We start from the raw sequence: 24,290 nt of genomic DNA on the forward strand, positions 1-24,290 counted from the left end.
GACTGTGTACGCACAGACGGCCTTTACATCTTAGAGTAAAAATGAGGTCATTAAGGTAGCCATCATCCAACGCGACTTGTGTCCTTATGAACGGAGGAGATCAGGACACAGACACACAGAGAGGGACAAGCACGTGCAGACGTGGGGAGAGGATGGTGTCTACACGCCAGGAGAGAGGCCTCGGAAAGAATCAAGCCTGCTGACACGCTGATCTCAGCCTTCCAGGCTCCAGGATGGAGAGAAAGAAATGTCTGCTGTTTAGGCCGCCTGGCCGTGGTGTTTGCGCCAGTGCCCAAGCTGACTGAGACACCATGTGAGCACAGATTTTCCTTTATAAGGAAGAAGAATGGACAGAGAACACACCTCAGATGTGACGATTAAACTGTAGGATTCCATCTGAAATTCACCTTGAACTGACCTGTGACTGAGCATCTCACAGTCCCCTCCCAGCAGATTGTACTGTCTTATCCTTCAATCCCTCGGCACCCCCGACCAGAGGCCTAAAACGTGCACACATCTGAGGGGTGGGCCCGGGGCACTTCGTGTGCGCAGACTGACTTACCCCTTGCTTCTTCCGGCTCTAACTGTGCCAAGAATCATCATTAAAGATGATCTACTTAGTACTTTTCTTCTCTTTGCAACATGCAAATCTTGGCCTTGATAAAGGCAATATTCTTTGCTAATTTGAAGTACAGTGGAGGCATACAGAAAAAGAAAAAAGATTTCTGACACCCTCTGTTAATCAAGTGTTCAGAAACCTGCTTGTACTAAAATAACTTGACATTCTTCCCATGTCTTTTATTTCCTCTAATAGAATTTGGGTTTTTTTTCTTTCCCCCTCCACAAGGGGGATAATTCTTGATAATTACTTTCTCCTATCATTTGGAAAACTGCTAGAAATCATAGATCTAGTTCATAGTGTAATTAGATATAGCTTGCACTGAACATTTAAGACCCTTGAACACAAAGTCAGAGTCTGCACATAACCAGGCTGAGTACGACTTTCTGACTACTTGGATCTTGCAGTCTCCCTGTAGTTAATAAATATCTTATTTCTTCATGAGTTTTGTTTTTAATCATCATGCTGACTTGTACCACTCAAAATGACAATTTCATTACAGTACTTTGCTCTCATAGATACATGATTAGGCACATATTTAATTAGCTTCCCTTCACCCCAAATACTAATCACTTCCTTGATTGACTGTCTGAGTCATACAAACACTTGTGATTTCCTTGCTGTTGACTGCACGCACAGTTTAAACAGGAATAGCTCACGTTGCAAGTTAGGCTGAAGGGTAGCAGATGGTTAGGAAATTAACTTCACAAGTAAGTGGATCCCATTGACTCTGACAAACCAAATGTAAGAACAAAAGACAGTGAAAGCAGAAGACCCTTCCCTTCATCCTCCTCAGCTCGATTTTGCATATGCTGATTGTACAGCACGAAAAGTCCTGTATTAAAAAAGACTTATAGCTCCTTACTGCTTTATTCATACCAGTTTGTGTCATTTAAATTGCTGTTACTCTTGGGGCACCTGGGTGGCGCATTCGGTTAAGCCTCAGACTTCAGCTCAGGTCATGATCTCGCGGCTCGTGGGTTCGAGGCCTACCTCAGGCTCTGTGCTGACCGCTCGGAGCCTGAAGCCTGCTTCGGATTCTGTGTCTCCCTCCGTCTCTCTGCCCCTCTCCTGCTCGTGCTCTCTTTCTCTCTCAATAATAAATAAACATTAAAAATAAAGAAAAATTTTTAAAAATGTTATTACTTTTGAGGTCTGAAATGCCACAGCTGAAGCTGGGTCGCAACAATTTAGGGTAAAAGTCCTACAGGGGTGAGGGGACCCGTGGCCTGTGGGGAGGGTCCCTGGTGCACAGGGGCCAACCGCCCACCTGGAGGGCCCGCTGGCCGTGATGGCCTGTCTGGAGGTGCTCCCACTGCGCCACCTGGTGGACCATGTCTGGAACACATGGGTGAGCACCCCAGCGGGGTTGGGAGGGCTTGTCAGAAATGCAAATCCTCAGGCCCCACCAGACCCCCTGGGTCAGACACTCCGGGGGTGGAGCCCAGTGATCTGTTTTTAACAAGCCCTCTGGGCGATTCTGATGACACTTGATGTGCTAAACACGGGCCAAAAATCGAACTCTGGGCACAACGAATACGTATAAATATAGTCACAAAATTCAAACTACCCATAAGGGAAGCATGCTGGTCTTTTTAAAGAAAAAACTCTCTGAACACAGGTCTGAAAGCCGGTCTTTGGGAGTGTGGGTCCTACACCGTGTCCTCATAAGAAGACGTGAGGACACAGACATGCACAGAGGGACGCAGGGAGGAAGTGGCCATCTCCCAGGGCAGGGGAGAGGCTTCAGGGGAACCAGCCCTGCCCATGCTGGATCTCAGGCTTCCAGACTCCAGACTGGGAGACAATCCCTGTTGTTAGGTGTGTCTGTGGTCCTTGGCCACAGACAGCTGGAGCAGATAATGCATTCAGTCAAGAGCAACTCTCAACAAATGAAATCGTGATTTAAATGAGAGTTCATTAACCTCTCCTGGATATAGAGAGAGGCCACAGTATCTATGCATTAACTGATGATGAATGCAGTCTGTTGGGGGTGGGAGGGCACCAGCTTCAAGCAAGTGGTTGCTGCAAGACCGTCTCTCCATTCCACACGTCCCTGTTCCAAAGGTGCGTACGGTGGAGTTCGAGTTCGGGCAAGAGAGAAGGGCCCCCTCCTTCATGTCACAGACCGATGGTGCCACTGGTTTTAGCAAGTACGGCGCAGCTCGCAATACGCTACTCCGAATAGCTGTGATTCGGCCGTGTCCTTGTGCGGTAGTGAGTCTCCCCCGGACGCTGACCCGTGACCGCCGGGGGAACGCCCGTGAAGAACCGGCTCACAGACGCTGACACGTGATCGCGGGGGGCGGGGACCGGCCTGCAGAGAACCGGCCCCACCGATTAGGTGTGGTTGCATACTAAATAGATGAAGGATATGAGACTGTCAAGGTGACCGTGAACTCTGAAGGCAGAACAGCAGCTTCCTGCGGGAGTGGGGGCTGGCCAGGTGCCTGAGGCCTGGCCCTCCGCAGGCACACTCGGGCTCCCTCCCAGGACTGGGCTTCTCCTCCCCCCAGCTGCCGGCTGTGCTGCCTTCCAGGGCTCAGAGAGGAGTAGAGCCCTCCCCAGGAACTCCCCCCCCCCCCCCCCCGCCAGCTTTTGACCCTGGTGACTGTCACTCGTGGGATACAAAGGGGCAGTTCTGCAGCGCCACATCAGCCTCAGATCTCCCGAGGGATCAGATGACGCCTCTATGGCCACTGCCTTTTCCGCTGGCTCCCACTTCCCTCCCACATGTGGCTCCTGCCAGGGCTCCCGAGAAGCCCCCTGCAGGCAAATCTCACTCGGAATCCATTTCCAGAAGGACGCGGTCTCGACAACTAGCCGTGAAGAGGGGAACACCAGGTTGGGGAACACTGGATGTCCTTGCAGGATGCTGCGTGCTGGTGCCAGGACTCGGGGGCTGTGGCCATGCGGTAAGAGACCCCACAGTGTGTGCCCACACTCTGCTGCTGTTTTCATAGCATCTTGCAGGACACATGTGGTCTGCTTTGGGGACAGAGAAAGAGATGCAGATTACTTCTTCGACGACTGACACCGGTGTGATTCTGTCACGAGCTAACAGGGGCCAGACCGAATGTAGGAAAGCTGGAGAATCTTAACAATTTTCTTTCCCTTCCAATGTGAACCAGTTCCAATTAGACCTTCCTACTCCCCACGTGTGTGTCTTCTCCCATACAAAGGGACCTGGAAATAACTGGTGTTGGGAAGGAAGACGGTTCACAGGGAAGATGGTAAACGGTAGAGTAAACGTTTGGTAGACAGATGTGGGACGCGGAGGAGTTAACAGGCAGACAGGTGCCTCCCAGTCCCCCTCCTGCGGTACTGGGGTCACTGACGGCGACAGCTGCCCCCCGAAGCGGCTTCTCTGCCTACATTCTTCAGGCACCTGGGGGAGGTCAGGGTTCTTCCTGAGCCTTCTGTTTCATGAAAATAATCAGCCCAGAATAGACACACATGCCAGAGAGGACACATTTGGGGATGACGGCTTTTCTCCCCTGCAGCTCCACCACACAACCCACGGCGGCCCCTTACCTGTCCCCAGGCGGCTGTCCCCTCACCCCACACCTGACCGCAGCTCTCCGTGTGCCTCCCACATCTCTACTGAACCTTTCTCGGAAAGTCAGAGACACAGAAGGGTCTTCCCAGGAAAGTGCCCAGCAGAAGAGAAACAACGCTTAGATGTGTGTCTGAAGTGGGGAACCCCTCACACCAGCCCCCACCCAAGCTTCCAATCAGATGTTCTCTGCCTCGGTCTTAAACTCGAATGACTATTTGAGGATCGCCAAGTGTTGGGAAGAAGGCTGTAACACAAAAGACAGAGACCAACACAAATAAGGGGAAGAAAAGTGCAAGAGGGGAGCATTGTGGGAAAGCTTGGCCAGATGTCGTCGGCGTCAGTTCCGGGAAGCCCGTACACTCAGGCCACACCAGATGGCGGGCAGGGCCAGTCAGGCGTCGTCTTTGCACGTGTCCCGTGGATCCGAGAGTCTGTTCCCCGGACTGTGGCCGCACTTGCCGGCGAGGTTGAAGAGCGTCTTTCTGGAGGCATCTTTTCCGACAGACGAAGTCTCCGGGTCGCCAGGGGTGATGCAGGACGGCGTGTCCCGGGAGCACGCCGCGCAAAGCTTGCTCTGCCAAACCGTGGTTGTTTTTATAGGAGCGGCGAGCCTTGACGCTACGGAAGGAACCTCCCTTTACGGACTGTGGGTCGAGGAGGCAGGGCCAAGCGGGCCGGACGTCCTGTGACCGTCTCAAAGGGTGAGGGTCCAGGAGTTCCCCGGAGAATGGATCTGAGATTTAGAAGGACCAGTGGCAGTCTCCACAAGTTCTTCCAGCCGAGACTTCACGATGCCGCGAGTGAGTGTGACAAGTCTGAGGACTGAGCGTGGCGTGTGCACAGTGCAAGTGTGGTAACATCACACGGCCGAACAGTGCACGCCTAACTAACAAAGCACCTGAATGGTGAAGTGGGTTTCCCGACCACCATGATGTGTGAGAGGGGCCCCCAGGTAGGAGTAATCTTCTTTAACAGAATTTTAGCCACAGCAGAAGCATTGGCCTGTCTACAAGGGGAAGCTTCGGTCCGGTGGCAAAACATACAGACCACGACAAGAACATGTTTCTTTCCCTGAGGTAGGGAAGCCGTATGAGATCCATTTGCCAAACCTCAAATGGTCCGTCGGGCGGTTCAGAGTCTGGGAGAAGTGCGGTTTTCCCTGGATTATACCTTGGATGTGGGACGAGCGAAGTAGGCACCCTGTTATCTTTTCCGCACCTGTATTGGTCCACGAATGCCATCACCGTGTCAGGAGACCAGTGGTTGAAAGCACGTACAGTGGTGAGCAGCGGGGATTTTGGAACTTCTGTGGGCAGATTGTTATTTGGTCCACACCAGAGTTCTCTCTTACTATCAAACCAACAATGACTAGATTTCTAATACTGTTTTTCCTTTTCTGGGGCCAATTTTTGGGGTCTCTGGTCAATTTTTCCAAATTATCATTTGAGAGAACATCCCTTTGGACCAGGGCAGAGGTCTGACTGTTGGCCTCCGAGAGAACAGCACTTGGGGCAGAAATGTCAGTGAGGTGGTTTCCTTTGGCCTCCAGGGACTCACGTCTGGAATGCCCAGGAACCTTGGTAATGGCCAGAGCAGCCAGCAAAAGTGTGGCCTTGTGATAAATTGTGAACACAGGAGCCATTTTTTTTTTTTTATTATCTCCATTGGAGGTGAGGAAACCTCACTGTATGCATAGTCTTCTAAAGTCATGAACTCCTGGAAGGCGTACCAGCCATCTGTATAAAAGTTTGCAATTTTCCCTGCAGCCACAATACAAGGATGGTTAGAGGGGACCCCGTGACTATTTCCGCAGTGGCCTCAACCAAGAGGGCAGTGGCAGGAATGGCTGGGAGGCAAGGGGGCAGGGGGCGGGGGGGACATCCCTGAGCCACAGGTTCAAGTTGTTGGCTATAATGCCCTACGGGACAGCAGTGGTGCCCGTGATTTTGGGGTGAGCGCTCCAAGGGCATTCCCTTCCCTCTCACATACCAAGAGGGAAAAGGGGAATTGAAAGGATGTCCAAAGACAGGGGTCGTGTTAGGCTTTTCCCTAAAGTCCCAAAAGCTGTGTCATCCTGATCTTTCCAAATAACAGGGTCAGGTTGGTTGATTTTCAGGAAAGCGTGTGGAGGTTGAGCTGTAAGAGAGTTTGGAGTCCAGTTTTGACGCAGTCAGCTAGGCCAAGAAAACCTCGTAATTGGTGCTGGTTTTAGGTTTAGGGATGTTCAGGGTGCCCTGAAGTCGGCCTGGGTCCAAATCTAGCCCTGGTTCTGAGGTCAGGGGCCCTAAGTATCGAACCTGAGTTTGAGCAAACAGCAGTTTTCCTTTGGTGACTTTATGTCCGTTTAAGGCCAAAGCTTTGAACGGATGAACGTTGCCTTCCTGTGAAGAGATCTGGGAAGAGGGGCAGAAGGGCGAATCCTCTGCGTATCGGAACGAAGTAGAGCCTGCAGAACACTTTCTATCGTCCGAATCGGCTTTTAAAGTTTGTGGAAAGTAAGAAGGATTCTCAGTGTGTATAACTTCTGAATTGGTGGGGAGGGAGGATGGAATTTCGAGGAAAAGTTGGACAATACAAAGGGAGGCAGCAAAAGGGAGGGAGGAGGAACATCAGACTAAGTAGGAAGCACAAAATAGAACGGCAGAAATAAACGCGGATATATCCCCACATGTCCTGAAGACACAAAGTGCAGTTACGCGTTGTTTAGAGATATGCCCGCGGCACACAAAGGGAAGACGTGGAAGATGGGCAGACGCACCCAACACACCCGGCCCCACCATTCCTATCAGACGTGCTATCATTTTAAGGCAAAAAATATCAATAGCAGTTAAAAGTTCAAACAATTTTAGAAGGTTTGTGCCCAGTAACACATAAAATCTCAAAAAAATATAAAGCAGAAACTCCTGGAAATCCAAGGAGAAACTGAAAAATCTATGACCATGGTAAGATATTTCTCAACAACTTAGGAATTGAGTAACAGAAACTGGTAAATATTTGAACAACAAACCTGATCTCTGTATAGACGTATATAGAACACTGCACCCTTAAATTAGAAAATGCACATTAAGGGGCACCTGGGTGGCTCAGTCAGTTGAGCATCTGACTGTGGTTCAGGTCATGGTCTCAGGGCTTGTGGGTTCAAGCCCTGCATCGGGCTCTGTGTTGACAGTTTGGAGCCTGGAGCCTGCTTCAGATTCTGTGTCCTCCCCTCTCTCTCTGACCCTTCCCCTCTGCTCACACTCAGTCTCTCTCTCCCTCTCTCAAAAATAACATTAAAAAAAATACACATTATTTCCCAAACATTTAAGGGAAAACATACAAACATTGGCCATATCCTGGACCATAAAGCTAGCTTCAACAAATTTCAAAGAATTGGTTCACCTAGACTGCATCCTTTGACTATAACTCAATTAAAATAGGAACCAGCGGGGTGCCTGGGTGGCTGAGCCGGTCAAGCACCCGACTTCAGCTCAGGTTATGATCTCATGGTTCGTGAGCTCGAGTCCCGCATCAGGCTCACTGCTGTCAGCGCAGAGCCTGCTTTGGATCCTCTGTCCCCCTGTCTCTCTGCCCCTTCCATGCTCACACTCTCTCTCAAAAATGACTACATGTTTATTTAAAAAATAAAATAGGAAGCAGTAATAAAAGAAGATAGCATTAAGCGGGAAAAATGCCCATTTGCATAGAAATTAACCAGTCAACGATTCTAAGTAACTCGTGGACTAAAGAAGAAATCATGATAGAAGTTGGGAAATACTGACCTTGAATCTCAGTGTATACTAGAGCTACATACTAAAAGCACCATATAGGTGTAAATATCCAACAAAAAAATATATTCCCCCAAAAAGCAGAAGGCAGAACATAATAAAAATAATAGCAGAAGTGGATTAAAAAGGAAATAAAATATACCTAAAGGGGCCCCCAAAAAGTCTAAAATTGGTTCTTTTATATATAGATAGATAGATTCTTTTAACATTTTATTTAGTTTTGAGAGACAGAGACAGACTGCAAGCAGGGGAGGGACAGAGAGAGAGGGAGACACAGAATCCGAAGCAGGCTCCAGGCTCTGAGCTGTCAGCACAGAGCCTGATGTGGGGCTCGAACCCACGAACAGTGAGATCATGACCTGAGCTGAAGTTGGACACTTAACTGACCCACCCAGGTGCCCCTAAAATTGGTTCTTTGTGGAAGAACCAAAGAGATAAGTAAAAACCAGCTGACCTCTGGCACAATTGTTCACGAGGAGAGGTAAAGATACTGTAGGAGGTAAGACACTGCACTCTCACCACAGTAGGAGCCAAGAAGGAGGCAAGAATGAAGTTACCAAGATTCTTTCGTCATCATAGCAATAGTTAAAACAGAGGGCTGGCGCGCCTGGGTGGCTCAGTCAGCTAAGCGTCCGACTTCAGCTCGGGTCATGATCTCACAGTTTGTGGGTTCGAGCCCCACGTTGGGCTCTGTGCTGACAGCTCAGAGCCTGGAACCTGCTTCAGATTCTGTGTCTCCCTCTCTCTGCCCCTCCGCAGCTTGCTCTCTCTCTCTAAAATAAATAAAACATTAAAAAAATCTTTTTTCATAAAAATAAAAAATAAAACAGAGGGCTTACCATGCACCAGATGTAACTCAAGATGCTCCGTGAATGTTGTACAGCAACAGTCCTATCATTATCCTCCTATTTCAAATGAGAAAACTGAAGCACAGAGGCCAGTGACGCCCAAATTCAAACATCATCTCAGTGTTGCAGTTGTGACTGAACCCATCAGTCTACCCACACACTTCCAGCCACCAAAGTGTCAAAATCACGGTGAGAAGAGCACGTGAGGTTGGAGATGCTGTGGTCATCATCTTTGGAGAATAAAACATGTCCTCAACAGCAAACCAGAAGACAGAAGCCAACTTTGGAAGCTGGAAAAATCAAGAGCAATAATTGATCTAGCCCACCCCAGAAAGCTGAATTCTAAGCCCCAAGTGACTTCATCTGAGAACCAAGCTAAGTTTAAGAAGCAGCTGGCTCACTAGACCCCTTTCCCCAGCCTACGGAGCTTCATGACGGCCAACAGCCCCATGTGTTCTCTGGAGAGGAGCTCTGGGCTGAGGACTGACTTCAGCAGTGGTGCGTGAGGACAAGATCATCTCACAGTGAAGGACAAGGTCAACAAGCCACACCCACTTATAGGGCTTCCAGTAAGCTTTTCCATTCCATATCGTTAACCATGAGCAGACAACCACGGATTACCAGACCCGCTTCTAAAAGGGAAAATAAGACCAAAACAAGCAAAAACAATCAACGTGGAGGAACAAAAACTATGTATAAAATAGAAAAAAAACCTTCAAAGTTATCATTAATCCACAAATACATAATCTCCAAGGATATTATGCATATCCGTGTGTCTCTAGAGGAAATAAGAATATGGATATGGGTGCCTTTAAAAGGAGCATTCAGAACAAAAGAAAACGGGATGTGAGTAATTAAAAAGCCAATAGAACGGTTGGAAGAGAGAGTCAAGGAAATGTCACAAAGGAGAGTAAAGCTACACAGAAAAAGTTAAGGAAATTGGAGATTAGTTTCAGGAATCCCAATATCAAAGATGAGGATTTCCAGAGAGAACGGGCAGCAAAGTGTCGAGAAGAAGGGACAATGTAATGCGAGTACTTGCAAGATATGGTTGTGGAGTTTATATTAGCAACAATTATTTTTTGTTGGTGATATTATCCAAACTTTCTAAGTCCTTGTAAAATAGGGCCAGCGGGTTGTCCCCAAACACCTGCCCAGGGTGCTCCCCTCCGCGGAGACCCCTGAAGTGAAAATGGCACAAAATTGATTTAGCTCCTCAAAATCTGAGACGGCACGCGAGCCCTGTCACCCATCCCGTGCATCCCAAGGCCTTTGGGACAGGCCGGGCAGAGACTCGGGTCTCAGGGGAGGATGGACAGTGCAGCGACCCATCCCCACTCTGACCACCCGTCCCAGGTCCTGTCTCCCCAGACCTCCGTGGGCGAGGCGGGACAATGCGGACTGGAATCCTGGGAGGGTTTGTCTTTACTCAGAAGACACGGGGGTTAGGAGAGAAGGGAGAAAGAAAAATCCCCCCTTTTCTGGAAGACAAATAAAGGAGAAAAGGCAGAGAAGAATTTAAAAAGACAAGGGAGATGGGGCGCCTGGGTGGCTCAGTCGGTTGAGCGTCCGACTTTGGCTCAGGTCATGATCTCGAGGTCCGTGAGTGCGAGCCCCGCGTCGGGCTCTGGGCTGATGGCTCAGAGCCTGGAGCCTGTTTCGGATTCTGTGTCTCCCTCTCTCTCTGCCCCTGCCCCGTTCATGCTCTGTCTCTCTCTGTCTCAAAAATAAATAAACGTTAAAAAAAACTTAAAAAGACAAGGGAGGACCCTCCAGCTGCTTCTCCACAGCCCAACGCCACAGAGGGACCTGGATCCCTGGCAGGTGAGAGGTAGGCCAACTCACACTTGCAGTCTGGGTTGCGCAGGTAGAGGGGGCTGGGGTCAGCCTGGTTTGTCGCTGGCACAGGGGCTGCCCCGCCGCCGCCTTCCGTTTGCTGATGCCCGCACACCGACAGCTCTGCACGGGCCTTCTCAGCCCCGGCAAAACCGCGGGTGTCCCCCCTGCCTTTCTAGAGCGACGGCCCCTGCTCCTTCCATGCTCTCCTCTGTGGGGCAGGGGGGCACCTGCACCTGTTAGACCCGACGTGCAAACGCAGACTTCAGGTGGAGCACAGGGCGGGGTGCCCCCTCCTGGCACCGTGCTCCCTGGACCGCCCGCGGGAGTCATGCTCAGTGTCCTGGGGCCGGTTCTCAGCCTCTGTCCCCTGCCCCATCTCCAGTCTCCTCCAGAACCTGACTGTGCGTGCGCAGGCGTGAGTGAGGCCCCCCGACACCTCCTGCCTCTGCTCACCCCCACCTTCCTGAAGGGGGGCTGTCCGGGGCACTGGCTGCTACGAGGCCGAATGAGTATAGGAGACCCCAGAGGGGGGATGCATCCTGGGGCCTGGGACACGTTCCCTGGGGGTCTGAGAGGGGAAGGCTCCCCAGGACTTGATGCTCAGCCCACTGAACCCAAAGGCCACATTGCTTAGCAAATGTCTTTTCCCCCCTCTCTGCCCTGGACACGCCGAGCTGGGGTGGATGATTCTGCACGTGGTGGGCCAGACCAGGGCCGGGACCAGAACCAGGAGCATTTCGGAAGTTTCAAGTGGTTCACCTGAATGGTGCTGGTGTGCCTTTAAAGGCATTTATAATTAGGTGGAGAGATTTAATAAAAAAGAGAAGGAAGGAGGTTGAATTTGGCTAATTATCTGCTCAGATTCTTTCCTGTAGAGGATTTAATTAGCTGAATGGTTCTCGCCCAGATGTTGAAAACAAGACTATATGTTGTTAAATATTCATTTAGAACGTTGTTTGAAATGGGTGCATAATAGTTCATGTTCTAGAAGATCTGTATAATTATCCATTCTGTGGTCCTTAAACCTTGCAAATTTCTCCCAACTTTCTTTTTTCTTTCCTTTTTTTTTTCTTTTAGAGGGATAGCACAAGAGGGGGAGGGGCAGAGGGAGAGGAAGAAAGAGAAGCTTTGTCACAGGGCTTGATCCCATGACCCTGGGATCATGATTTGAGCTGAAATCAAGAGTCAGACGCTCAACTGACTGAGCCACCCCAGTGCCCCTCAGTTTTTACTATTACAAGCTCTTATGCATTTCCTCAAATATTGCACTATGTGTGACGAATGTTTTCATTTTTAATCCAATATACTGTGTAAAAAGTAGCATGGCACTATTTTAAGTTGCATTACTTTTTAAATTTTAGAATGATAACTTTTAAAATATGTTCATTGCCCATCTATAGGTACTTCCATTTTGGGAGGTGATAGTCGTCCTTATCTGGTGTTATTAGTTTCTCTGCTATTATAATTGCTCGTTTGGGGGCACCCGGGTGGCTCAGTCGGTTCAGCATCTGACCTCAGCTCAGGTCATGACCTCGCAGTTCACGAGTTTGAGCCCCGCATCCGGCTCTATGCTGACGGCTCGGAGCCTGGAGCCTGCTTTGGATTCTGTGTCTCCCTATCTGGCCCTCCCCTGCTCGTTTTCTCTCTCTCTCTCTCTCTCTCTCTCAAAAATAAACCCCGATCCTTCCTCAGACTCCTCCCGCTACTCCTCGGGCTCTCTCTGACCAGCTGCCTGGCAGATATGCACCTGGGCCGGGTGGAGAGGGAGGCAGGCAGCTGAGCAGCGAGCGGTGATCCGAGGAGACCTAGGGCCTCGGTGAGCCTGGCTTCCCCTCGTATATCCCCAAGCATTTCCTAACAAATACCAATCTTCTCAAGGCCTTCCTCCCGTGAAGCCAGATTCCTTGCTAATAATAGAAGACAGAGAGAAAGCAAGAGACAGCTGACTCCTTTGGATCTTTCGCAGCTACGGGAAGGTAGGAATCGCCAAGGCCTCGCTTCAGAGAAGGAACATCGCTCCCCGAGCTGCTCAGCACAGTTTCTGGGCCCGGCATCACCCTGGGTGTTTAAGAAACGGTTGGCAGGCATCTTGTGTCTCATCCCTACCAACGCCTGGCACGTGGTAAAGGGCCAGCTAATATTTGTGGATCATTCCGTGTGGACTCGCACGCTGCAGGTTGTTGTAGATACAAAGGGCATCAGAGGGAGAACCCACCCTGAGGTCAGCAATCCGCGCCATCCCAACAGGACGGCCGCTGGGTCCCCTGCCACGCAGCCCAGCTCTGGTCCCTTCTGGCTCCAGCCCTGGGAAATCCAGAACATTCTTCACGAGCAGATACGCAGGGCAGGTCCCCGACAGGGACGAGATCGTACCAGGCAGCTGGGGCTCTGCCTGCCGGAGTCACGCCCCATCAGCTGGGACTGTCTTCTGGGGAAGGGTAATGGGGGATGGGGGACACCAGGACTGCTGGCTAGAAAGATGTCTACGTATCCACACACCTGAGTTGGCCTGGCTTGAGACCCAGGGTACTGATGTAGACCCGGTTCTAGAGTGTTCGGCTGAAGCAGGAGGCCCCCCGGGCCTCAGCTGGCAAAGGAGGACAAGCAGGTGGACGTGGTGACACAGAGGCCACGGCAACATCACTCACAGAAGCCCTGGAGATCTGTGTGTCCGCCTTTCCTCAGGGACATGAAGTGTGGGCCCGACAAGCCGCTGGGCTCAGCTCCTGCTCTCTCAGGGCCGCGGGGTGGTCGATCTCTGGCGTCCGTCTGACTTAACACCTGCCCCTACTTGTAAGTTGGGCACAACTAATGTTTCCTCCTGTGTAACCTCGAAGGTGTGGTTCTGGTGACCAAGAGAGGTCTTCATGACTTCCCCATCCTTGAGGGCAGGACCACCGGCTGTCCAGGCGAGGTGAGCACCCTCCCCCACACCCCTTCTCAGTGCAGATGGGTGGGTGTTGGGGGGCCCAGACTACACTGTGGACCGGAGAGAAGGGACGCAGCTCAGGCATCCTCCCTGCTTCTCTCTGCTGAGATCCAGCCACTTTATGCCACACTTTGCATTAGACCCATAGGGCTCGTTTTCAAGAAACTTGTTTGCCCAGCACCAGGGACACGTCCAGTGTCCAGGAGGAAGCCACACTTGGCTGGACATGGGGACGGGGGAGCGGTGGGGGGGGAATGAGTGTGGGACCCTTGTGAAGGCCAAGGCCAGGTGGAAGGAAGCAGACGCTGTGCATGCGAAGAGGGACGAGGTGCTCCTCGTTCTTTATTGACCCTTGTACAAGGCAGCCCCGCCCTGTCCCCAAGCCCTCTCGGAGCCTACAGGACATTGTAAGTGCTCTGAGTTTACCAATGACTTGAAGGCAGGTCGCATGGGTGGTAAAAACAAAAAACTCCCTTTCCTCCCATCTGAGAACATCCCCCTGGATCCTCCGCTTGCCTGTCCCTCTGCACTTTATGACAGACCCCACTCCTGAGAGGTATGTCCGGGACACCTCTCCTCGCAAAGGACGCAAACCTTCATTCTCTTTTAATTTCGCGTAGTATTAAGCGTGCAGGGGAACCGCTGCTCACTCACTATCTCCTACCATTGGAGCTGAAGTCATTTCAACGTTTCGCTGTAGCAGCAGCTCCCAGCATGGCCCCACAGCTGCGGGATTGGGGGCCGGGGTGTGTGGGGGCCCCGGGGCCTCCCTCAAGCATCCCGTGTCCCAGGGGGGTGGGGAAACTGCTCCCGACGCCCATGGGCACCTGCTCCAGTGAGGGCTGGGGCCAGGGCTCGGTGGGAGGCAGGGGCCATGCTGGCTGCTCCCAGGGCCCCGGGGGCTGGGGCTGTGGGGGCAACACGTCTCGCTCCAGTGAGGGCGAAGGCTGCCAGCCCCACCACGGCTGCGGCTGCGGCTCACTGGAGGCGGGAGGCTGTTCCCAGCCCTGCAGGGCACAGTCCCCGTAGGGCAGGAGCTGTCCCAGGTCCCCCCACTGAGCTCCGGTTTCTTCCGGCTGGGAGAGGGGCTGCAGGGAAGCAGGAAGCGGACACAGGGCTTCGGGGCTGAAGCCCAAGGGAGAGAGATAGAAATCTCCGGAAGGCTCGCCCAGTGCGCTGCCTGGAGTCTCCAGGTCATGCAAGGCCACGTTCTCGTCCACGACAGCAGGGTGCCCCGATGGGATGGCCTGAGCAGAAGTGCCCTCCGACGCCAAGAAGTGGCCAGCGGTGCTCGGGGCCCCCACAAAGCTTGGCTGGCAGGCGCAGTGGGGGGCGCCCCCGCCGTGCTGACCGGACCCCGGCGCCTGGGCACCTGCCTCCACGCCTGGCCTCCTCTGGTTGCTCTTGGGGATTCGGGCTCTCCGGTTCTGAAACCAGACCTGCAGGGGCAAGGATGGGCATGGAAGGGGAGACGGAGAGGAGACACTGTAATAAAGCCAATACAATCATCATCACCGCGTAGCCGAGGTTAGACGGTCACCAGATGAAACTTGCAGAGTTTAGAACGAAAGCAAAATCCTTGGCTCGGCTGATCAAACCATTCCCTGTATGGCCCTCCCTACCTTCCAGGCACCTCTCCCCAAAGCACCCACCTTGTACCCGTGCACACACGCACACTGACGGACTCTCATGGACACGCCAGTGCTACGGGAAGGCTGCCTCGGGGAAACACTGGCTCTCTCCTGCCCGTGCTAGGGTAGGCGGTTATTATTAGGCCTTAACATGATGCCTGGAGGCTGGCAAAGGGGAGTCACTGCCATGGAGGGGGCAGTTAGAGACCTGTCCTGGGAGCATTCCAAGGCAAAGCCAAGGGAAGCTGGAAGAAACCAGCCCCTCCCACGACAAAGGCCAGAGACCCTGCCCAAATAAGGGAAAAAAGGCACAAAACCCTAGTCCCCTCCCCTAGTAATTAATATTCCACCCCCGGTTAACGACTATCAATATAAGACAGAGCCCCAAACCCCGTGCATCCTGGAGCTCGCTCACATCTCCAGAGTTCGCTCTTTTTTTTTTAATTTTTTTTTTTAACGTTTATTTTTGAGACAGAGAGAGACAGAGCATGAGCAGGGGAGGGGCAGATAGAGAGGGAGACACAGAATCCGAAGTGGGCTCCGGGCTCTGAGCTGTCAGCACAGAGCCCGACGCGAGGCTCAAACTCACGGACCGCGATATCATGACCTGAGCCGAAGTCGGATGCTTAACCGACTGAGCCACCCAGGCGCCCCTCAGAGTTTGCTCTTAAACAAACTTTCCTACTAGCACCGTTCAACCACTGTCTGGTCTGTCCTTGAATTCTTTATGGGGACGAGACCAGAGCGTGTGGTGTTGTCCAGGGGGCTCCACGGTCCACCAGGCAACACTCACACTCCGGCTCCCGCGCCCTCTCCCCGATCCTCCATTATCCGATAACCATGGGGATGCTGGTCCGAGCGCACAAACTTGCAGTCTTGAGATGAAGGAGTTCTGGAGGCCTCATAGAGCAGGGGGGCTATAGCTAATGATATTGTATCACAGGGGCGCCTGGGTGGCTCAGTCAGTTAAGAGTCCGACTTTGGCTCAGGTCACGATCTCATAGATCGTGGGTTTGAGCCTCCCAGCTGGGTTTGGGTCTCCCAGCTGTCTGTGCTGACAGCTCGGAGCCTGGAGCGGGCTTCGGGTTCTGTGTCTCCCTCTCTCTCTCTGCCCCTCCTCCACTCACCCTCTGTCTCTCTCTCAACAATAAATGAACACTAAAAAATGTTTAATGTATTGGAAAACAGTGAAGGGCTGAATATACAGTCGAGGGCCAGATCACCTGCGACCAGATCACAACAGAACCCCTACAGCCATCAGCTTCGACCATGCCCACCCAGGACCTGCTTTCAGCTCGGGACCAGCAGCCCAGTCTGCTCCCCAGACCAGTACACAGGTGCCCCTCTGGCTGACCGCACTGGCATCCGAGTACCCACACCTTGCACCGGCAGCTCCCCATCCCTGCCTGCCTCTGAGGCTCTGCTGAACCAGCGACGGGGCTGCACCCCGCCAAGATCACCCCGCAGCCTTCACTTGTTCTGTCTCGGTGGTCCCCTCTCCACCACACAAGGAGTAAGATGGACGCCTGTGAGTAAAGCCTCTTTCTGCCCAGGTTCAATGTCCGGTTCCTCTGGGGGGTCACCTGGGTCAGGTGGTTCCATGCCCCTCCCAGCAGCGGTCAGCCAGGCGTCCCCTCCACTCTTGGAAAACACAACAGAGGCCTCTTTTGGGGCCCAGCCACCAAGCGAGGCCTGAAGATCCCACAGAAAGATGGGACGTAAATAGGCAAAACAACTCCCAGGATTTGCTTGCCCCAGGGGGAGAAAAAAAAAATCCTCCGCACAAACTGCAAGACAAAAGCCCAATCCTCCAGCAGGCCGGTCCCAGAACTGCCACCTGGCACCCTCCCACACACACCCTGGCCCGGGGCCAGGCCCAGGTGCCGGCCGGCAGGGTGCTGGTGCAGCCTGTGGGAGCCAGAGCCTCTGCGAATCCTGATCACAGCTGCCCCAGCACACTTGGCCCCGGGATCTCACTCACTCGCCACCCAGGCGCCAGCCGGACCGAGAACGTCAGGGTTTTCCTCCCGGATCTGGGAGCTGCTTGAGCTGAAACCTGGAACCCACCCACCTCACCCCAAGTACTGAACTTCTGTGGCCAATTCTTTCTCCTGGGGGAAGGTCAAGTTGTACTTGGCATGGAGGGCTGTTTGGGCTGACGGGTTCTGGGAAGGTGATCTAGTCCTGAAGGGCTGTCTGCCCCTCCCTGAGTGAGGTTTCCAGGCCCGCCGATAAAAGGCCACTAAATCTAACGTCACAGGCTTGGGGCTTTCACTAAGCTTTTCTGTATCCTGGTTCTCTTTGTAAGGTTTGGGCCAGCAGGGGGCTTCTAGGACAGATACTGACGGCTCAGGCTATCTATTGCTTCTAGAAATAGGAAGCCCCAAGGCTTATCTCTCAGCCCCTGTAGGGTGTTTTTGGTAACCCTTCTCCCCTCTGGGCTGTGGTTTAATTATCTCTGGGGTTAGGTCAAAATTTTTTTAAATTAGCAAACCCTTGGGGCACCTGGGTGGCTCAGTCGTCGAGTGTCGACTCTTGATTGCGGCTCAGGTCACGGTCTGTGGGATCAGGCCCGCGTCAGTGCGGAGCCTGCTTGGGATTCTGTCTCTCTGTCTCTGCCCCTCCCCCAGTCATGCTCTGTCTCTTTCAAAATAAACAAACATTAGAAAAAAATTAGCAAACCCTTAAGCATTGTTCGTTCTCGTGCAGCAGCCTGTGATCCGTCCCACCACCCTCATCAAGGACCTCGAAAGCGGCTGGTAAGAAATGGGGGTGGTGGGCCCTGGAGGCCAGTGGGGTGACCCTGAGTCTGCTGCACCTGCGAACCACCTGGGGAGATTTCGGAACTCCAGGGCCCAGCTCGAACCCAGACTCAGTAGATGGTCGGCTCTCCGGGAGGGCTGGGCCCACAGCACGCGGGAGGGCAAGGGTCAAAGGGTAGGGGTCGGCATGCTGGAGTCACCTGGCAGTTTTAAAAACTTCTGCACATCTGTTCACTCCCAGAGATCCTGATCACAGTCTGGGATGAGACCCTGATGGTCTCAGATTGAAAGGCGCCTACACAGCAGAATCACCTGGGGGGGCTTCCCAAACAACCTTCGGTATCTGGGCTCCACTCTCGACGACTTGGGTTTCATGCAGGACAGCGGCCCTCAAACCCAGGCTGCACCCAGCAGCCTTCCTGGAGGCGGGGCCCGGTGCCCCCAACACTGAGACCCAGAGGACCCCGTGACCCGGGACCCCCAGGATCCCTGACATCCTTTCGGGATCGCTGTTAGCTCACAACGCTTTCCTTTACAACACCCAGATGTAATCCGCCTCTGCCTACTTCACACCCCACTTTCTCAAGGGTTTCTCAGAGCCCTCGGCAGAGGGGAGCCCCACCCCTGCTCTTCCCGCCCCCTCTGGCATCCTCTCTGAGTAAATTTTCTGGCTGTGACAATATGGTTGCTTATCTTGAAAAATAAGTTTCGGTTTACACGTAATGGGTTTATTATGGTTTGTTTTTTTTTTAATTAGTAAATATTTGAGGATTTCTCTTCATTGCTAACATGGTAACTGTTTGGCAGATACAACTCTCAGATCACCAGTTCAGGCTCTACCCCTTGCCAGAGCTGTAACCTGTCACCAAACCTCCGTCATCATTGTCCCAGCCCAGCTAAAGGGCATAATTAACGCCTACTCACAGGGGAACTGAGAGGCTTAACTCAAAGCAGGTTGTTAAGCCCGAGCTGGAACAGGCGCTTAGTACAAGGTTCCTTGCCCCCCTCGCCCTCCCGTCAGGGAGCAACCGGTCTGTAGTCACCTGGATTCTGGGCTCAGGGATCTGGGTTCGTCGAGCCAGTTCTTCTCTGGCAGTGATATCAGGGTATGAGTCCCTCTCGAAGGCCTCGATGAGCACCTGGTACTGGGTCTTGCTGAACTTGGTCCTTTTGCGTCTCCGACCTCCCTGGGGCGCTGGGACAGATTCGCACCCAGAAAGAGGAGGTGTTAGTGTGACCCCACGTTTAGGTCCGTTTTGAGACTCGCTCCCCGTCCAAGTCAGCGTGCAGCCTCCCCAAGACGAGGTGTCTGCCTGCAGACACGGGACTCCGGCCCCTCTGAAAAAGCCTCCCAGTCGTCCCGAGCTGCTGCCCCTGGCCGGTGCCCTAGGCGGACATGCTGGGGACCCTCCCTGAGCTCCCGCACCGACGGCTGCACCTGCTATCCCCGCATGAGCTGCCCCCCCCCCCCCAATCCCCGGCTGCGGGCTGCGGGCTGTGAGGGCATCTCGGAGGGCTCGGCCGCTCCGGGATGGGCACGACTGGGTCTCCCAGCCTCCGACTGCCCACTACCTCTGCTTGTGCCCAAGACACACGAGTGGGGAGAGAGGCCAAAAACCACAAGATAAGGAGACTTCGTGTGCAAAAGCCCAGCCCAGGGGATTTCTGTCTGTCAACACGGGTTTTTTTCCCCTGTGACCTGGGGAAGCTTGCTGGTCCCCAACCCCGGGCCGGGCAGAGCAGGCTCCCCTCTGACGGAATTTAGGTCAACACAGAATCCGCTGTGGAGAAAAGCCCGCAGAATACACGGCCCAGGGGAAGCCGGGCTCCCTTCCCTCCTGTCCTCCTCAGGCCCCACAGTGCCAGCCAGCACCCCCCACCAGAGGGGACTTGTGGACTGAAAAATGGTGTCGCCCGTGCTCCTCGAGAGGGCCTTTCCGGGTTTGGTCCGGGGTGTTGGTCTCTCCTCCCGGGTCCCCAAACCAGACGTCACGGTGAGCAACGCCTGAGACCTGCCTGGACCCCACTGCCCGGCCTCTCCGGCCACCACCCCCACCCCCAGGACCCCCCTCTAGGACTCACGGTCTGAAGACATGACCAAGCTGGAGACTGAAGCAGGTCAGAGGGATCTCGGTAAGAACTGCCTCCCTCTCTCCCACCCGCCCCAGGTCTTATAGAAGAGGCTGAGGGTCCCACCCAGTTAAGCCCCTGGTTAGCACTTTGCAAGACCCACCTCCCTTAATACTATCTTCTCGGGAAGCGATGATCCCAGAGTGGTGCCAGACCACCCGTCCCTCAACTGCTCTGGGCCCTGCAGGGCTGCGCAGGGCGAGCGCACCCGCATGCGTCCGGGCTTAAGACAGGACTTCAGGCTGCCAAGTGCAGGCTCTGCCGACCACGTGCGTTGCCAGTGGGTGCTGTTTTGAGGGGCTCGGCCACCAGTGAATTAAGCAGAAAGAATGTCAGTGAGCACCTGCCGTGCAGCACAAATACGCACCCCCTGCCCAGACCCGCGCCCAGAGCAGACCGGGACCCACACTCCTTGCTCAGCTGCCATGGAACCCTCCACTGCTGCTTCCTCATCTGTACCCTCCGAATCGTAACGGGCAAAGTGTGACCACGAAACGAGCTTCTCGTAAGGCAGCTGCCTCTGTGCCTGCCCGGCCCCCAGAAGGTTCGGATTTAGGTTGGTGCCGTACATCCGAGCCCCCTTCTCTCGAACCTGGGTGGACGGATCAAGTCCCAAGGGTTTTAGTAGTTTAGTAGTGGGTAAATCCACGTAAACAGGACGGCCCGTTGCGACGGTCCCCAGGCTTCAGGTCCCAGGAGAGGCGGAGAAGAGCAGAGGCTTCGGTTGAAGGCTTATCTCACTTTGGAGATTAGCAGGGCGGGGCGTTACTTGCAACCACGTTTTAATGGGCGGCAAGTATTGCCTTTCAAACTGTGTTGGGTTTTGCTCTGTTTTGTTTCTGGCTGGATTAATTTGCAAGTGAAAAGTTCTGGGACGTCCTCGTGAGGTTGACTCAGACAAGCAAAGAAAGAGAAAGAAATTATTTTCACCCAAGTCTGTGCTGAACTGATAGACGATAGACGTCAAGTGTCCGAGGAGGCAGCCTTGAGGAGATGGAGGAGCTGAGAAGCTGCGTGGGACTGTCCTGAGGGCTGCTGAGAGCCACTGGAAATGCCACGTTCGACTCCCCAGAGAGTCCCAGGAAGCCTGGTCCTTGAGCTGCAGGCCGCGAAGCTCGGGGGTGCAGGAGCACTGCCCTCCTGGCCTGCTTCGAGGGCCCAGCTGCTGTCCGCCCCCCTACAGGGAAGAAGCAGACCACGAGTCCAGAGTGCTTCCAGTCGTAAAAGGCACCCCCGTTCTGGTCAGAAATGATCCCCAAAGCTGTGTGTCCTTGAAGGACGTGCGCAGGGTCTCTGAGTGTGCTCGACATCAGAGAGCCAGCCTGGGAGGGACGGAGCCGCCCGACAGCTACTAACGTCTCCGCTCCTCCCCTGGGGGACGGACACACCAGCTACAAGCTACCTCGTTCCCCCCACTCAGCCCCGTGTTGCCCCATGCCGCCCTGAAGCCACCACACACCACCCCACAATGATCCCAAAGCTTCACATAAGCCACTGCAACCCTACAAAGACCCTACGAGGCCCCCCAGCACCCTACACGACCCCCAGCGCCACTGCCGGCCTTTCCACCCTTGAAAGCTCTCCCTTCTTCTCTGGCCTCCCATGGTCCCATTGAAGACCCACGAAGTCTGAGGAGCACCCCCGCCCGTGCAGGGGCGAGTGGAAGAGAGAGGGGGTCCCGAGGCGCAGGCGTAAGAAGGGCCGGGATACGTGACCCGAGCAGGTTGGCACAGGAGCAGAAGTTCTAGAAAGGTGTTCCGGGAGTTGGTGGTAGGAAAGGATGGATCCAGAGACTGAGGGGGCTGTTCCGCAGAGGGACTCTGGGGTCTGGACCCCTGGCAAAGCCCTGTAGCAAGCGGTCCTCACCTCTGCTCGCATCCCCGTTTCTTCCAGAGCAGAGGTCAGGCCCGGACCCGCGACAGACGCAGCCCTGGATTCAAGCCAGCCTTGGCCCTGACCTGCGGCCAGGCCCCTCCCCTGCCACAGGCCGTGAGGGCGTTTCTGTCCGGCAACCCACACGTGGCGACTCCAAGCTCGGATGTGCCGTGAGCGGGTACGCACTCTGCTTTGTGAACACTCGAGACACACAACATGAAGCAGCTCAGTGATGTCTGTATTCGTAATATGGCCAAAGCAATGACACGTTTGACACACTGGGTAAACTAAAATGTATTACCAAAATCCGTGTCACCTGTGTTCTGTTGCTGCAGAAGGGAGCCCCGGACAGTGGACACTGAAGCTGCCGGCAGACCTCGCCGCTGTGTGGGCAGAGCTGGGGAGCCGGCCCTGGCCCTGGGACAGCTGCCTGTCTGCGTTTCCATGGCAACGCACAGAGGGATGCCAAGCCTCCTGCCTTTATAGACAAATGCTTATGTCCTCTATCTTTTTCCCAAATCACCCCCGAAAACAGTTGACGATTCTTGACCTCTGCCCCTTCCCCACCTCTCTGGAAGAGAGGGCCCAGGTCACCTGCGGAGTTGATTGCTGCCCAGGTGCACAGGTAGCACTCCCAGAGGGAGACGCATTTTGGAGACTGAGGACTGTGCCCTTGGCGGAGAGAGGGCCGGCTCTCCCCTCGCCTTTGTCCAGCGAACTGCCCTGCCTAAGGACAGATCGTGGCCTTGATGGGACACTTTGCTTTCTGAGCCTCGGTGTCTGTAACAGTGAAACTCTAAAAGCTTTTGAAATGCAAACAGACTGGCCCTGGCCCTCTTGGAGCACCACCCAACGATTTCATGGCTCCAGGCAGGAGGGATACACTAGTCCCAATGTTGGCTGAGCCTTTTCTCCAAGTTTCTATTCCTAGGAGGTTATAACTATGAGTCAGAAAATTACCATAAATTACCCTGGGGCTGGGGCTGGGGGGTAGGCTGAAGGCCAGGGGGGGGTTGGGAAATCACTTCCCCAAGGGGACCACTCCCACCACTGGCAGAGCCCAGAGCCAACATTGGAACATGAACTTGAGAGTCCAGACTTTGGGGGGTGGGGTGCTGCTGGTCATGATCAAGCTTCTGTCACTTGAAAACGGCAGCGGTCTGGGGTCAGGACACAGACAACAACACAGAGACACAGTCCCTTCCTCCACATCCTAATTTTGTTTTCTTAGTTCCATTAGGAAAATATGTCATACAAATGAAGTTAAAACCCTACAATAATCCCAGTTTTTGAAATGGTATAAAACTGGGGTGCCTGAGTGGCTGAGTTTGGTTAAGCGTCTGATTTAGGCTCAGATTATGATCTCAAGGTTCGTGGGCTCAAGCCCCGCATCGGGCTCTCTGCTGTCAGCGCAGAGCCTGCTTGGATCCTCTGTCCCTCTCTTTCTCTGTCCCTCCCCCGCTCATGCTCTCCCTCAGAAATAAAATAAGCATTTTTTAAAAATGGTATAAAATTAGGGGCGCCTGGGTGGCGCAGTCGGTTGAACGTCCGACTTCAGCCAGGTCACGATCTTGCGGTCCGTGAGTTCAGGCCCCGCGTCAGGCTCTGGGCTGATGGCTCAGAGCCTGGAGCCTGTTTCCGATTCTGTGTCTCCCTCTCTCTCTGCCCCTCCCCCGTTCATGCTCTGTCTCTCTCTGTCCCAAAAATAAATAAACGTTGAAAAAAAAAATTTTTTTTAAATGGTATAAAATTAGAGTAAAACATCTTCCAGGTCTCCATGGCCCCTGACGCCCGCCCCTCCAACGGCAACCCCAGGAGAAACGTTCACTTTGTCCCGCTGCATTTTCCTTGTGTTTCTATATATAGTATCTCAGTTATTTACAAACAACGTTCGCAAGCTACATCTGTGAGGCACTTCCTGCGGCAGGCCCCAGTGCAGCTGACCAGGGTTCACTCGCCCTCCAATCATCCTGCCTCCACGGATAGGCGTGTCCTTTCTCTCCTGTATTTTGGAGTCCGGTGGACGTCCCTGCAGGGACAGATGAGCGTTGACGAGACTCATCTCGGGCGGGGAGAGGGGAGGGGGCAGGGCGCTGCCTCAGCCCAGCAGGACCGCCACATGTGGGGCGGCCTGGCCTCCGGGGAAGATGCCAAGCCCGGGCTGAGCCTCCCAGGAGGAAGGGGGTCTCGTTTACCCGCAGCCTCCACCTGGAAGGAGCTGTTTGATTCTGTCAGAGAGGAGGGATTGCATGTGGGTAAGGACTTCAGCTGATACAGAGCAAATGTTTTCAGGGCAGAATGTGTCCTCCTGTTGTAGCCAAACGTTGAAGC

The 24,290-nt window shown here is 53.7% G+C and overlaps 1 protein-coding gene across 1 annotated transcript; it reads right to left on the reverse strand.

The window, feature by feature from the left end:
- Nucleotides 1-14,244: 14,244 nt before the first annotated feature.
- On the reverse strand, nucleotides 14,245-20,655 carry LOC125149893 (double homeobox protein 4-like protein 4). The gene is made up of 3 exons (XM_047829028.1): nucleotides 20,544-20,655; nucleotides 18,998-19,149; nucleotides 14,245-15,000 (listed from the first exon to the last, which is right to left on the reverse strand). The coding sequence occupies exons 1-3, from the start codon at nucleotides 20,653-20,655 to the stop codon at nucleotides 14,245-14,247; spliced, it is 1,020 nt and encodes a 339-aa protein (XP_047684984.1).
- Nucleotides 20,656-24,290: the final 3,635 nt, after the last annotated feature.

The sequence above is a fragment of the Prionailurus viverrinus genome, chromosome D4 (assembly GCF_022837055.1).
Source record: "Prionailurus viverrinus isolate Anna chromosome D4, UM_Priviv_1.0, whole genome shotgun sequence".
NCBI lineage: Eukaryota > Metazoa > Chordata > Mammalia > Carnivora > Felidae > Prionailurus > Prionailurus viverrinus.